At 39.1% G+C, this 14,570-nt stretch overlaps 2 protein-coding genes across 3 annotated transcripts; one reads left to right on the top strand and one right to left on the bottom strand.

The window, feature by feature from the left end:
• Window positions 1-1,783: 1,783 nt before the first annotated feature.
• itk (IL2 inducible T cell kinase) lies at window positions 1,784-9,241 on the bottom strand. The gene is made up of 17 exons (XM_003445827.5): window positions 9,104-9,241; window positions 8,909-9,013; window positions 8,673-8,754; window positions 8,407-8,532; window positions 8,146-8,183; window positions 7,249-7,400; window positions 7,070-7,135; window positions 6,895-6,949; window positions 6,431-6,510; window positions 5,983-6,125; window positions 5,772-5,846; window positions 5,277-5,445; window positions 4,970-5,186; window positions 4,820-4,884; window positions 4,606-4,724; window positions 2,468-2,625; window positions 1,784-2,375 (listed from the first exon to the last, which is right to left on the bottom strand). The coding sequence occupies exons 1-17, from the start codon at window positions 9,239-9,241 to the stop codon at window positions 2,310-2,312; spliced, it is 1,854 nt and encodes a 617-aa protein (XP_003445875.1). The 3' UTR covers window positions 1,784-2,309.
• Window positions 9,242-11,178: 1,937 nt separating this feature from the next.
• Window positions 11,179-14,378, top strand: med7 (mediator complex subunit 7). 2 transcript variants are annotated; one of them, XM_013271751.3, is made up of 2 exons: window positions 11,179-11,351; window positions 12,066-14,378. In XM_013271751.3, exon 2 carries the CDS (start codon window positions 12,075-12,077, stop codon window positions 12,834-12,836), a length of 762 nt encoding a protein of 253 aa, XP_013127205.1. In that variant the 5' UTR covers window positions 11,179-11,351; window positions 12,066-12,074; the 3' UTR covers window positions 12,837-14,378. The 2 variants fall into 2 exon arrangements, with proteins under 2 accessions (XP_013127205.1, XP_003445876.1); XM_003445828.5 differs by having other exon boundaries at window positions 11,181-11,336.
• Window positions 14,379-14,570: the final 192 nt, after the last annotated feature.

The following is a 14,570-nucleotide window of genomic DNA, read 5'->3' as shown; positions in this document are numbered from 1 at the left end:
AGTTTTAAATGGTATCTTTAGAACCTGAGAGATGTGCCTGACCCTTCAGCTGATCCATCTACTGTTTGCCAAAACCGCATCCGAAATGGTGTCAGTGGGTGTCAAGAAGACATCCTTAGGGAAGGGAAATGGAAAGAAAAGGCCGAGGTATGCCAAATTACACTGGATTTCCATGCATGTTTGCACATGTTTAAAAAGATTTCTGCACCTTTTTTTTTTTTTCCATTTTCCTATAATGGATATTAAGAAATGAGTGGTGGCTCAAGACTTTTGCACATTACTTTATGTCCCAGCAGGAAACTGCAGTTCCAGGTCTTGCCACTATCCTCAGAAAAGAATGCGTTGGCTGACATGATACAAGAGAATTATTGATCACCTCCAATCACCTCCATATTTGATGTGGGGAAAACGGAAGTTATTGTGTCTGTGCCAGAAACTGCAATTCTTTGACTGGCCACTGGAGTCTGGCTCCAAAAGTGAGTCATTCCAATAATGTATGGCTTCTTTGACTGAAAAATTGATGTGGGTATAGACCAGCGGTCCCCAACCTTTTTTACGCTAAGGACCGGTTTAATGTCAGACAATATTTTAACAGACCGGCCTTTAAGGTGTTGCTGATAAATACAACAAAAAAGAAAAGACAAACCCTAACCCGAGACAAAGGCTACGTTCACACTGCAGGTCTTAATGCTCAATTCCGATTTTTTTGTCTGCTTGTTCACACTACAAATAAAATGTGACAGCAAACGTGCTCTAGTGTGAACGATCAAAGCGGCCCGCATGCGCAAAAGAAGACGTCACACACAACGCGCTCTGTTTAGACCCAGAGCAAACAATATTGTTTGACTGATGGCCCTTAATATAAAGACTTCGGACTTTACGTTTCCCAATTTTTGCTTTAAGTTATTTTGTTATTTACATAATAATGTAGATAACCTAATAATTATCCTTATTGCTGTTTTAGAGAGGAGCGGTGCTTCAAAGGATAGTTGCAGATTTCTGTCAGAATCTGCAGATTATACAGTACAAATAAAATGTTCACGTTGTCTTCCCAACAGTTTCACTGACATCTACACTGGATGGCCAGGAAGCGTTCGCGATGTCTTCTCGGGCGCTTCTCCGGCGCTGATAACTGGTAAAAGACGGATTTAATGCGACATGACCGTTCAAACAGCAGTCGCTTTCTAAAACATCGGATATGTATCGGATTCAGTACCACATACGAAAGTGACCCAGATCGGATTTGAAAATATCGGATTTGTGCCGTTCACACTGTCATACCATGATCGGATATGGGTCGCATAGGGTCAAAAGAATCGGATTTGATGCGCTTTCGCCTGCAGTGTGTACGTAGCCAAAAACTGTGGTATTTTGTAAATATAATAATAAATGCAAATTCACTGTGTAATTGTGTTACTTTATTAGCAACGTCCTCCTGAAATGCACCAACAACATTGAGAGTAACATCCTCCTCTCTGCCCTTAGTGCTCTCTGGTTGCTATGGTAACATGTAAATATTTCTTTCAAAATAAGACACACAACTACAACACGGGAAAAGACCCAGGGAAACCAAGTTAATGACACAAACTCTGAAAACCATAAATTTAACACCGGAGGCTCAACTCTCGTGGCCCGGTACCAAATTTAGCACAGTTTCAATGAGTCAAATTACTTACCACATATTACAATGTATCCGAGCAATGAGTAATAAATAAATCTTGACCAAATGTGGTCACCTATGACTCCAAAATTAATTCATAAAAAAAAAAACATGACTCATGACTTTGTTGTAGCTATGTCCATCTTATATATACAGTATATGGATGATCATCAAAAATATGACTATTGTGACTCAGTGATCTCCATAAAGCAGGAAAGCCTTTTGCATGTATTTCTAAATATATGTAACATCTGGCAACTTCAATAACTTCTTCATGTAGAAACAAACATATTTCTTATGCCAAGATTTCATTATTGTAGTGGAGGAAACTAGAGAGTCAGAAGTGACAAGATGTAAAACATTCTGTTTAATGACAGTCAGCTGACTGAAAAGCAAACATCTCACTTTTATATGGCTTATAGAATTACTCAAACCTTTACATGATTCTGCAGGAAGCACCAGTAGCTGTGTGAATGGACTGTGTGAGCCCTCTCAGGGGAAACTTACAAAGCTACGAAAGAGATAAAGTGCAAAATCCAGGATATAAAATTGTTTTGGAATCATCTAACTTTACAACTGACAAGCAACTGGTTACAGTCAATAAATAAAATAAATATTATATATAAAAATCACAAAATCACATGTTGGTTCAGGCGTCTGAAAGGGAGGCCAGCTCGTGAAAGAGGAGCCCAAATGTTGGGCGATCGTCTGGTTTCTAGGAACAGAACAGAAAACAAACGACAGTCAATCGTTTGCTCATTTTATGATCAGCAGAAGTTCTGCTTGAAAAAAGGGTAATGTCCTCACCTCCTTCCAACACCACTCCATGAGTAGGTGGACAGAGTCCGGGGCCAAGCGCGGCTTCAGGAGCCTCAGGCCTGCGTTCAGGGAGTCCACCACTTCTGCATTAGTGCGGTTCTCATAGGGGAGTCGGCCTTCGTTGTACACCTCCCACATGAGCACACCTGAAGAGGGGCGGACACGGAGACAGCACTTGTTAAACAATATGGAAGCATGTTAGTCAAGAGGGTAGGAGCCTTGTATCGTTCATTTAACAGTGAGCTCCTCTAGTCCAGTGCAGTGTGTTTTTATTTATTTATTTTTTTTATATAACTGAAACATATTTATTTTTAGCCTCATTTGAGGGTAATTTGCTACAGATCAGAATTGGCCAAAATTGTTGCTACCCATTAAAAACACACACACACACCTACACATGAGACACACACACACCTAAAATTTGCTCTGCTGTAAGGTCTTACATTAAAAGTAATTCATCTTGCTTTCATTCAATACAACAAATAAAGTCGTCTAGCTAAAGTATTTGATCCTTAATTTTAATATTGTGCAGCTGAGCAGTTTTTGTGATTCTTCACAGGAGGACGCCCACCTCCCTTTCACCTACTTACCTACCCCCACACAAACACCTACACACACACTCACACATCTTTGTAGGTTGTTTGACTCTTCATGTTCAAACCGCTGCGGTTCATTCAGGTTTGATGAACACGTTTTCCCCCCACTGTGAGTTTCAGCTTTTTCCACACTCTGCTCAAATGATTTTGTTTCAGTCCATCTTGTTGGAAGTATGTTTTAGATCTTTATACTGTTGGAAGAAGCAGCATGGCCTGTGACTGGCACAAAGCTCTGGCACAGGTACATAAATGTATTTCACTCCAGATTGGCTTGATGAAATCCGTTGTCCCCGGCGTTCTTTTCTTCAAAAGCTTCTTTTTTTCGCCAAACTTGGAAACTAGTTTTATATCCCAAACTTCATCCACCAAGAACCGCTTTGACTTGTCTATTTGTATTTTATCAAACACAAGTTTAAGGGTTTTTTTTTATAATCCTCTTTCAAAAGCGGGGTCTCTTTTTTCAACCTTCATTCAGAAAGCGACGTATGGTGTCGACAGACGCTTTTGCACTTTGATCCTTTAAATCAGCTCTGTTTAGTCTGGAGTTAATGTTCCTCTGGTAGCCTCATCCACTGAAGCTGGCATGAAAGAATCCAATGAAAGAGTTCCTAATATTCTTAGCAGCTGCAGTCTCAAGAACTTCACACAGCCTGTAGATGGTCCGACTGTCTCTTTTAGTTTAAACCATTATTTAACCAGGAAGTAAAAATCTTGACATGAAGAATCTTTTATAAGATGGCTCAGACAAACTTTTTCCCTCTTTCTCCTGCCCATGATCAGTGTAAGAATGATACTATACAGCTGAATTATTACTCTTTTCCCATTTGAATGCATAGAATCATGATTGAAAACACTTGTGTTACCAATAAAAAGCAATAACCTGCTTAAACTGTCACTACAGTTCATTTGTTTTTCACAATTTCTAAGGGACGTCAGTAATTGGATCCAGACCCTTTTAGAATAGGTCATAATTCAACTCTATTTAGAAACAGAAGTAGTAACCCCTTTTATAGAAGTTATAATATGTTTTATTTTTACTTAGTTTTAGCACATCCGTTTTACACAAGCAAGTCATAACTTCAAAATACAGAATCTTTTTTTTTTTCCAAAGATCACGTCAAGCTAAAAGCTTTCTGTCCATTTAATCTCCTCTCGGCAATTGTCTGAGCTTATTGTGCATCCACTAATTGTCACCCAATCATGAAAATGGCTAGCTTTTAAGCTATTTTATATAAAATTTTACCAAAAAATGGCTTTGTCCTGGATAATTGCAGTAATAGCCTGCCCAAGAAAACTGTGCTCCAGTTCGAGCACAGATCCTTTTTTTTTTTTCAAAAGATAAAAAAAATTGTTTAATATGTAATGTCTAAACCACTGCAGTTATTTAACTACAGTTGAGCACATGTGCCATCAGGAAAACAAATATGATTTAATCTGCTCTAACCAAGCCTGCAAAACCGTAACAGCTCTGACGAGTGAATCAGAAATGCAAACCAAACAGCTGAATGGCAGACGAGCGCCCAAACTCACCGAACGACCAGACGTCAGACTTGGTGCTGAATTTGCAGTATCTGATGACCTCTGGGGCTGACCACTTGACAGGGAACTTGGAGCACTGTGAGCTCGTGTACTGATCATCAAGAACAAATCTAGGGTACGGACAGTGGACACGGACCACATGCTATGACTCACTGTGACATTAATGTGATGTAATAATTTAAAAAACTGATCTTCATGAACATACCTGGTCATTCCAAAGTCCGATACCTTCACCTCGTTGTTCTTTGAGACGAGACAGTTCCTGGCAGCCTTTGGAAGAAAGACAGAAGGATGAAGTCCTCTAACAAAGCAGGGATATGAAAGTGTATCGTGAAAGAGCACTTTATTTATTTACTAGATCTCTGTGGATGAAGTTGGACATCTCTAGGTAAGCCATCCCTTCGCTGACATCCAGACACATCCCCAACAATATATCCTGAGACAAGGAGCCTTTCCTTTCTCGCAGGTAGTCCGTTAGACAGCCGTTGTCCATGTACTCAAACACGAGGCAGATGGGAGAATGCTGTGTGCACACGCCATACAGCTGTACCAGCTTAGAGTGAGAGAGTCTCCTGTTAAAACACACACGCACAGATAAACTGAGTGGTTTCAAACTCGTTTTACTTTGAAGAATACAGATCTCCACCATGAACTGTACTTACATCATAATCCGTGCCTCTTCTTTAAATTCTTCGTCTGACATGCACTCTTCTCTTACCATCTTCACCGCCACCTTGCGATCCCTCCAGCTGCCTTCCAGCACCAGTCCAAACTGGCCGCTGCCTATCTCCTGACCCAGTATCAGCTCCGCAGGGTCCACTTCCCATTGATCTGTTAAGCAGCAAACCAGCAGTGAACCAAAGCATCCACACCATAGCTCAGTTAAATAACCATAGAGTTAGACTGCTTCATGCAAGTTTCACAAATAAAAAAAAGGAAGTTCTTTTTCTCACTTTCACTCTCTTTTTTTCAGCAAAGATTAATTTGTATTACATTGATTTACATTAACAGAGACAAGGGTGGAGTTATTTAACAGCCCTGAAGTATGATTCTGTGCAACCCACCAGAGGTCAGCAAAAACAAGATTCACTGCAATAAATTAGGACTGCTTGCAACTTTAGTTCAACAAACTTCAGCCATCACAACAAGAATAAAACCTTTTGTGATATCAGTAGCATCCTGGGAGCAGCGTCCACCTTGAGAGACGGGGTGTCTCAGCCGTGTTATTAGCCCTGCCACAAAGAGAAAGAGACAATGGGAAATTTAAAAAGCAGGACCAAGAATTTAGCTGTTTCATAAGATGAACTGCATTTTTCCTTTGAACTTTTTGAAATAACGCTGTTGCATGCGAAACGTTGGCACACTTACCTGCAGCATTGTGCTGGTGGTAATATATGAGCTCAGGAATGGTGCTAAACAGGTACTTCTCTGCCAGGTAAAAAGAAGCTGGGCTTGTTTCGGTCTGTCTGATTTGGTAATGCTTCACTCTCGGATTCTTCTCCCCGTTAGACCTGATGATCATAGAATATATGTTTAACTGGAACAGATCATATGCATTTCTAAAGCAAATGTTTGCCTGAGCAGATGATTACACATAAAGATTGGAAGATCAGAAAAATATCACAAGTTTACACTAAACTTATACTTATTTCTCATTGGTTACATCTTTAATGATGACTTAAAATGATTGAAATCCTATGAGCCATCAAATTTTTTTTTACTGATATAAGTAACCATATATGACTGTTTTAATTATAGAGTTTTTTGATAGATATTTTTTTAGTAAATTCATAAGAACACTATAAATAACAGTTACCCTGGTGCTTTGGTGAAAACAGACACCGTGTACACTCCCGCCTGTCTTGAGTCCCGCACCATGAATGCACCTTCCTTACCCTAAAGACAGAGTAACGAGATCCCATAAGATTTCCCACGTTCGGCGGCGCATTCTGTAACACATCTGGCGGCCGTTTTAATTCAGAGACGACGATGGATAACCATTCTCCCTTCCTGCTTGCAAAACTTAGCAAAGCAGGAAATTCAACATTGGAGGAAACTTTGTGGTTGTGAGAATTTTTTTTTTTCATGTTCTATGTCAAGTCGAATTGTTGTTGTGCAGGTGCATATGCAGCGATTTTGCAGATGCAACATTGCTCTTGGCGGCACAGTCGCATCTAAATGCACTGTGTCATACAGGGGCTAAATCTTGCCTGTCATCATCATATCAAAATCATTATTTGGAATTTTTATGGCCAAACAGGACTGACTTTTTGTTTTTACCTCTTTCATTAACAATTCTTCTGCTTGCGCTCTGCTAATGTTTTTGTTGTACCATCTGTTGAGAACAAATTAACAACAATTAAATCAGTTTTGGAGGGAAAACAAAGTAATTCATTAGCAGAAATGAACACTGCAAATTAAAAGCATCGAGTAAAAGAAATGAATTCAAACTCACTCAAATCTTTCAAAGTTGTTGATGGATTTTTCAGCTACGAACGTACTGGGCACAAAACCCGAGTTCCTAATGAGTGACAGGAAAAGGGATTTAGCTAATGGTTCTTATTTTATAATATACTGCTATTTTTTAATGTAAACAGTTCAAATGAATTAGGTATTGGCTGTAATGCGCTTTACCCTCTTTCATCCTGTACAAGCCACCAGATGGAATGGGAATTCTTAACCAGGAGATACTCCTGATCTTTCTGAAGAGGTAAGTCATTGTCCCCCTGTGGCGTGTAGTTTTGCAAAGCAATGACCTTCTGTTGCCCCGAATCTTCCAGCTCCATCTGGAAAGGGAGGAAAAAATCAGATCTAAAAACCATTTGTACAGGTATGGAAGCTGAAAAAACATTTTTTTGGCAAACATAAGTCAAAATTTCGGGTTACTGCCTCTAAATTTCGACATACTGTCTTAAACTTCTGAGATGAAATGAGAAAATAACTTGATATTTAGAATCATGAAGCTGAAGTTTTGCGATAATAACCCCAAATTTTGAATTTAGCTCTGCCAATCAGGAAAATGTTTTTTTTTGGTGGTGGAAATAACCTGGTACAAATTATTGAAAGCCTGAGTGAACCCTTCCCACAAAGTTCGTACACAAATACGAAATCTAGCGCTTTCAAATGAAATTACATTTTCATGGTGCCATAGGAAAAAGTATCAACAAGGATTTTCATTTGACAAACTTTAATGTACTTCTATTACTTTCTATCTATCTATATATCTATCTTTTTAAGTAAACACTCAAACACATGTGCGCTGAAACAACTATAGAGCTGCTGCCTGAACCAAAGACAGTTAACAGAGCAGTGATCACACAAACTCAAACCACAGACATAGTGGTTAAAAGCCAATGCATGACCTAATTATTAAATATGTAGAGAGAAACTGTGTTTAAAAGCATTGCAGCCAAACATGTCAGGCAATAAAACTGAAAAAGTGATTTGGTCTACCTCGCTTGATTAGAATATCAGTAATAACCACAATAACATTTCAAAAGCGTGTATCGTTTGTGTTTTAGATGGTGGTACCTCTGGCTCCGGGAGGCTGGGAAGCGGCTTTTTAGAGGCTGTAGGGGAAACAGAAATGTTAAATTGGAGAGCTATTCGGCCCATCTAAACTCACAAAGCAACAACGATCTTAACTGGATTAGGCAAACTGAAAGCATTTAGTTCAAGTTTACTCAAGCCATATGTGCGAAAGCCATACAAACATCTGAATTTAAATGGAATCGCTTCCACAAATCATTGGATTCACAAAGTAGAAGAGAAGGAAAAAGAAATGCTACAAACCATAGCCCACTGGGTCGTACACGTTGCACCCACTCGCCAGTTTCTCTGTTTGCTGGCAGCATCTCCATTTTCCATCCATCCAGAAGTTTGGGTGGTATTTTGGAACTAAGTTGTTATTCTTTGTCTCTACACCAGACAGAACAAGGGAAATATTGTTTGAAATATCCATCTGTATGTGTTTGCAGTTCATACAATCAGCGGTTTATCATCGACTTGTCATAGTACTATTATTATTATTTGACTGGTGATATATGGTAATGGCTTACCCTCTTTAAGAGCTCTGACCCATTTCTGACGGCAATCATTGTCTGGTGCAAATATGTAGAGGTAATAACTGTCATGAAAAACCTGCAGAAGAATTGAGATTTTAAAAAAAGGTTATATGTGTTGTCGTTTTCAGTCATACTTCACCATACACTGTATATAGTGTGTATGACGCAGTGTTTAGTAGATTTTAATGCAGTGACAATTGAGTTGGTCTCTAGGAAATGATGAATCTTACCTGAAAAGGGTACTTAAAGCTGCATGGTATGGGCACATCAGTACACACAATCTCCACGCACTTAATTCTGGACAGCTCGATACAACCTTTCAGCAAAGGCTTTTTCTGGAAGAAAACAGCTTAGATTACAGCAAGCAGCCAAGAGTCTGCGTTTCTGAAACAGCTCTACAGATTAACCGCACATACTGTACTTACCCCGGGACGACGTTCAGAATACTTCAGGTCTTGGGTATCCAACACAAAAAATCTCTCCTTATAGTTACAGGGCGACACTCGCTTCTTTTGTTGGGATTTTTTGATCAGATTTCCTTTCAAAATCACCCTGGGGAACATTTTACCAGCTATGAGAAGCACAATGAGAAACACTGCCTTGTTTTGTCATACCAAGAGAGGCGGCATTGCCTACAGCATGCAGAGACAGAGTAGCAGTGAGTGTACAAGAAAAAAAATTGAGGATGATAAGTTGATAGATGTCGTAGCGTTTCCGGCATAGGGTTGTTGCACAGCAAACCACATCCTACGGCAACAAATGCGTTGTGCAAGCGAAAGACTCGCGTGCACGCACATACACACAGTTCAGGGTGCTCGCAGGCACTTTCACTCACTTAGTGCACATTGCAGTCAGCCACTATGAGTAGTGCGATCCACAGAAAAAGGATGACTCGTTAACCTTTACATTTTTCAACGCTTTCCATCAACATTCACTTCAAAGGTCACGAATGTGTCCCGCTAGTACAGTGAGGTTAGGGTTATAATATCAGCATTGGGCAAAGGGGGGGTTCAATCTAAGAGGGCAAAAAATGGCACATATCATTTTAACTTGAAACAAGAAAGTAATAGGGGAAAAAACAAAAGTTTTTACTGAGATTGTGAGATTGCAAGAAACACACACACACACAAAATCTGTTTTTTTCCTGCCATAATTAATACATTTAGAGTTTGGGGTTACATGTTTATGATGTCTTTTAGGATTTGCCCTGTTTTTTCTCCATCACTGCTTTTTTCTCCCTTATATTTTACTTGTTTTTTGGGGGTTTGTGTAGGAAAAGAAGGTTAATAATAATACAGGTTAATAATATAGTAACAATAATATTGTAACAGTAATGATATGGTAATAAGAACATAGTTGGGCTCCATTAATGATTTTAAAGTGACTGAAAGTTTTCAAACTGCCGAGGTAGTGCTGTCAACTTAGAATGGAAAAAAAATCTAGTTAAAGTTAAAATTTGAAAATATTTTTACGGTCACACTGAAAGGAAGATTTAAAGGATACTACAGCACCACCACCAGGAAAGTGTACCACCAGGAAAGTGTTCCAACAGTTTGGTGTGGATTGGATGAGTTGGGATTGCCACTTCATTTTTATTTAATTTAATTTATTTATTGTCAAAAAACAACAACAACAACAAAACAGATCCAAAAAGCCAAAATTACAAAATCGGCTTTGACTGTATATTTTTATACAGTTTGAACTGTAAATGTAAATGTAAATGTCAAAATTCAAGGCTCTTTTTTCTTTTGTCAACTAAAAAAATTTCCAGAAAATACCTTAATTTAACATTTTTAGGAGTTAACATCTGTGCTGTTGAATGGGAATTGTTCAGCAATTTTGTTCCATATGAGTATTTAATAAAAGAGAATATTTGTCATGCTGTATGTAAATAAGTGTAAAATAAGTGTAAAAGTAGATGTGAAGGACTGTGTCACACTAAATAATTTATTTTCTAAATCTAAAGCTCCAAACTAAAAATGTGGAAAGTTTTCATTTGTTTTAAAGATGTGACAGAATCAGAAGGGTGAACTTCAGATGCTCGATAAACTATAGTGTTTAAAAAAATTCAACTGTATTTTACTCTTCTTCTTGTTTTAAGCCATACATAGGTGACAATTGGGGGAAAAACAAAAAACAAAGGAAAGTTTAGAAAATTGTGTTATACTGACACAACCTTAAGAATAGATCCTTGCATTTTTAAGCTTTTGTCTCTTGTATTCCTAATAGTTTATATCTATTGTAATTTTCTTCCACATTTTATTTACCTCTTAAAAGTATTGGTGGCGTTGTAAACTGCTGGTTTGCTTTAACTAGAAAAATATTTGACATTACAAAATGATAACAGGTGCTGGAGATGGTCACTATTGTAAAAACACATCAGTCCTGTACAAAATAAGCTTCAAATTAAGCAATTTACTATCAAAAACTACAAGCTCAAGCGTGGTATCCTCGCACCCAATCGGTGTTTAGTTTGTTTGATTGCTATCGTCCAATCCGCGGGACAAAAACCAATGACGTCGAGCCAATAGCTTTGGGACTGAAACGAAAATCTTGTTAGTGTGGAATGGAAGGAGCTAAACTAGCTACAAGCTAATAGTCGGACCTAACAGACGTCTATCGTCTTATATCTTCAGCGACTAAAGAGTTATTTGAAAGGTGTGTATAAATATCGTAAGTCTTCCCCTTTTTAACGGTATTGTGGGTTAGCATTATATTTGGTGTAGCGATTTCACTCTTTAGCGGAGGTTAGCAGTTAGTTAGTCAGTTAGCTGGTAAGCTAACGACTGCAGTTAGTTGGCGAGTAAAGGGCTAACATGTTGATAAAACGAAGGTTTGCGACAGTAAATGGTAGTCTTCACTCAACTCTATTCCCATCCAGACAGCGTTTAACATAAGTCTTATATGCAGATATTTACCTTACAGACAACTGGCTGGGCAGTTTGTGCTAGCATAGGCCTCTTAGCACATCTTCCGAAGCGATGGTCTCAAACAAACACTGAATTTGTTTGGAGTTAGTGCAAGCAAGCTATTTAGACACAGCTAACGTCTCTGCAATTAAAAAGCTATGCCGTCTTTTTGCCGCAAACATCCTGCTCCTTGTCTACTTGTGCCCCCAATAGGGAAGTGAGAGAGAGACCTTTTCACTACACTATTTTTTGTGTGTAACAGTAGGTAAACCGGAGACTTACTAATGACACTGATGAACGTTCTGTTATATTTAGGCATATAGCCTAAATTAACGTTTGTGTTCATCTACTGTGAACTGTAAACACTGTTTTGGTTTGGTTTGGGTTTTTTTTGTTTAATGAATATACATTAGGTTTTGCAATTTGGTATGTTGTGTTCGTTTTTTATATATATTGAAATGGATCCTTGTGCTTTCAGGTCGGCATCATGGGTGAACCACAGCAGGTCAGCGCCCTGCCTCCTCCACCGATGCAGTACATCAAAGAATACACAGATGAAAACATCCGCAAGGGTCTGGCCCCTAAGCCACCTCCACCCATCAGAGATAATTACATGATGTTTGGCAACCATTTCCAATGTGATGACCTCATCATCCGGCCTCTGGAAAGCCAAGGCATTGAGAGGCTTCACCCTATGCAGTTTGACCACAAACGGGAGCTCAAGAAACTGAACATGTCCATTCTTGTGAACTTTTTGGACCTTCTGGACATCCTTATCAAGAGCCCTGGTAGTATAAAGCGTGAAGAGAAGCTGGAGGACATAAAGCTTCTGTTTGTCCATATGCACCATCTGATAAATGAGTACAGGCCGCATCAAGCCAGGGAGACACTAAGGGTGATGATGGAGGTCCAGAAGAGACAGAGGCTAGAGACAGCAGAGAGGTTCCAGAAACATCTGGAGAGGGTGGTGGAGATGATCCAGGGGTGCCTTGCCTCCCTGCCTGATGACTTGCCTCAAGTGGAAGGTCAGGATGGTGCTTGTGATGGGACAAAGAATGCGCCTCCTGCAGCTACTGTTGGCTGTTCCTCTGGGCAGGCCACCAGACTGAAAACGGAACCTATGGATATAGAGGAAGCAGCTGCCAGCTGCATGGCAACGAGTCAGCAGGAGAAGAGCATCCCTACTTCAAGGAGTGACAAATGGGACAAGGACGCTGCCATGTGCAGCATTATTGATGAACTAGCATAGTTTAATATTATGTTCTTTCTTTTTTGTCGTTTCTTTGCTGAACTCTGTGTAAATATGGCCCTTTCGTACATGATATACAGAATATTTTTGTTCTTTGTTTTTATAACTGGTTATGTCACTGCTCTTTGTTCCATAAGTCTTCAACATGACTGCATTCTGCTGTTGAGTTATGCTGTATATGCTTGTAATACATCTCTGTTCTCATGGTTTCATGCACAAGAGTGATTTAGAGAGTGAACATGTTATACCTGTGGTTTTTGCTATACACATAAAAGATGTGCGCCTGGGGCCTCAAGAATTATCAGTAGTAAATCAAGATGCTCGGTGACCTCTCTTCTGACTTGGGGAATTTCAAAACGCATCATTGACGAATGTTTCTTACTGTTAGCTTGAAACAGAGCTGATGAGATAAAATGTTGGGTGCAATATCTTGGCTGTTTATGGTTTTCTCAAGTGCATCGGTTCTCAAAGTTTTTCTAGTATGTTTAATGTTAATCCCCAAACTCCAGTTTTTATTCAACCACTAAGAAAAAAAGTTTTACTTAAAGGTCACATTAAGAAAAAAAAAATCCACTCAAGTTTCACTTCACCTGGTTGATTATACCGCACCAGTGTTTCCCATCATGCAGGTAGTGTGAGAACTGCTGGTCTAATAAGATGAGCACTTGAGCAAGAGAAATGCACAGTCATGCTCTTGTCCATGTGTGTCAGTTAATGTGACCGCATTCATTCACGTTTGTGCTGTTTTACTAGGTACCACACAGTAAGGCTGATGCCTAAACCTTTATTTAGAAGTGACCAGTGTACTCGTTCACCCACGAAACTTGAAACTATGACAATAAATGCTGTCAAATTAACAGAAAAGGTGTGAATGTCAGAAATGGACATGTGAGGGTGTTAGCTGTGTTTTCACACGTCCCATTGAATGTTATTTAAAATGTAGAAATTCTAATTCCTGAAAACGTATTCCCAGAATAGAAATATTAACACAGTTAGCAGGTAAGCTAAGTTTGCATTATTGTAATAAACCCAATAAACAAATTTGCAGTCAGAGTGCAGTAATGTCACAGAAACATAGACGGCTTTATTAGACCCGTCAGAGCAGAGTCGCATGAAAGCTCATGTAAATGCTGGACTGCCTTTATGTTTGCAATGCATGATTCTTGTCACTGATTTGCAGGTTGTGTAATCCATGGAGAGTCGTCACACAAAAGTCATCATGTATATTATGTAAAATGTCGAATAATTCTGACCCCCTCCCCTTCCCCGTTTTATAGGTTTTCATAAGCATACCTAACAGTATAACCAGTTTTGTGTTGCCTTGCAGCAGATTGCTCTTACACAACTGTTCGGGGACAGAAATGTGAGCATTTCAACTGGCTGCTTGTAAAGCAATTGCAAATGCACGTTTGGTTGTTGAAACTGAAAATACACTTCAGGCTGGTGATTGCAGCGCAGATTTCACTACTTGCGTTTCTGTGATGTTAGCTGAGGCGTCTATGTAACTTGCAGAAGTTCAATAAATCAGTGCGTGATACACAAGATGTGTTTTGGCCTATTTTTTTTTTTTTTTTTGAAAAGATGACAAAATGTTGTTTCTCTGAGAATTCATCAAGGATATCCGTTCTAACGTCTGTGCTGTTTTTTTTAGGCAGCCAAGAATCGTAATGTGTGTTGCTCCGAGACAGGGCTAAAGAGTATGTGTATTTGGCTAGTTGCAAATGCTCTGCATTT

The sequence above is a fragment of the Oreochromis niloticus genome, linkage group LG2, assembly GCF_001858045.2.
Source record: "Oreochromis niloticus isolate F11D_XX linkage group LG2, O_niloticus_UMD_NMBU, whole genome shotgun sequence".
NCBI classification, from domain to species: Eukaryota; Metazoa; Chordata; class Actinopteri; order Cichliformes; family Cichlidae; genus Oreochromis; species Oreochromis niloticus.
Note: the sequence above shows the minus strand (reverse complement) of the source record. Positions and strands in the feature narration are given on the sequence as shown.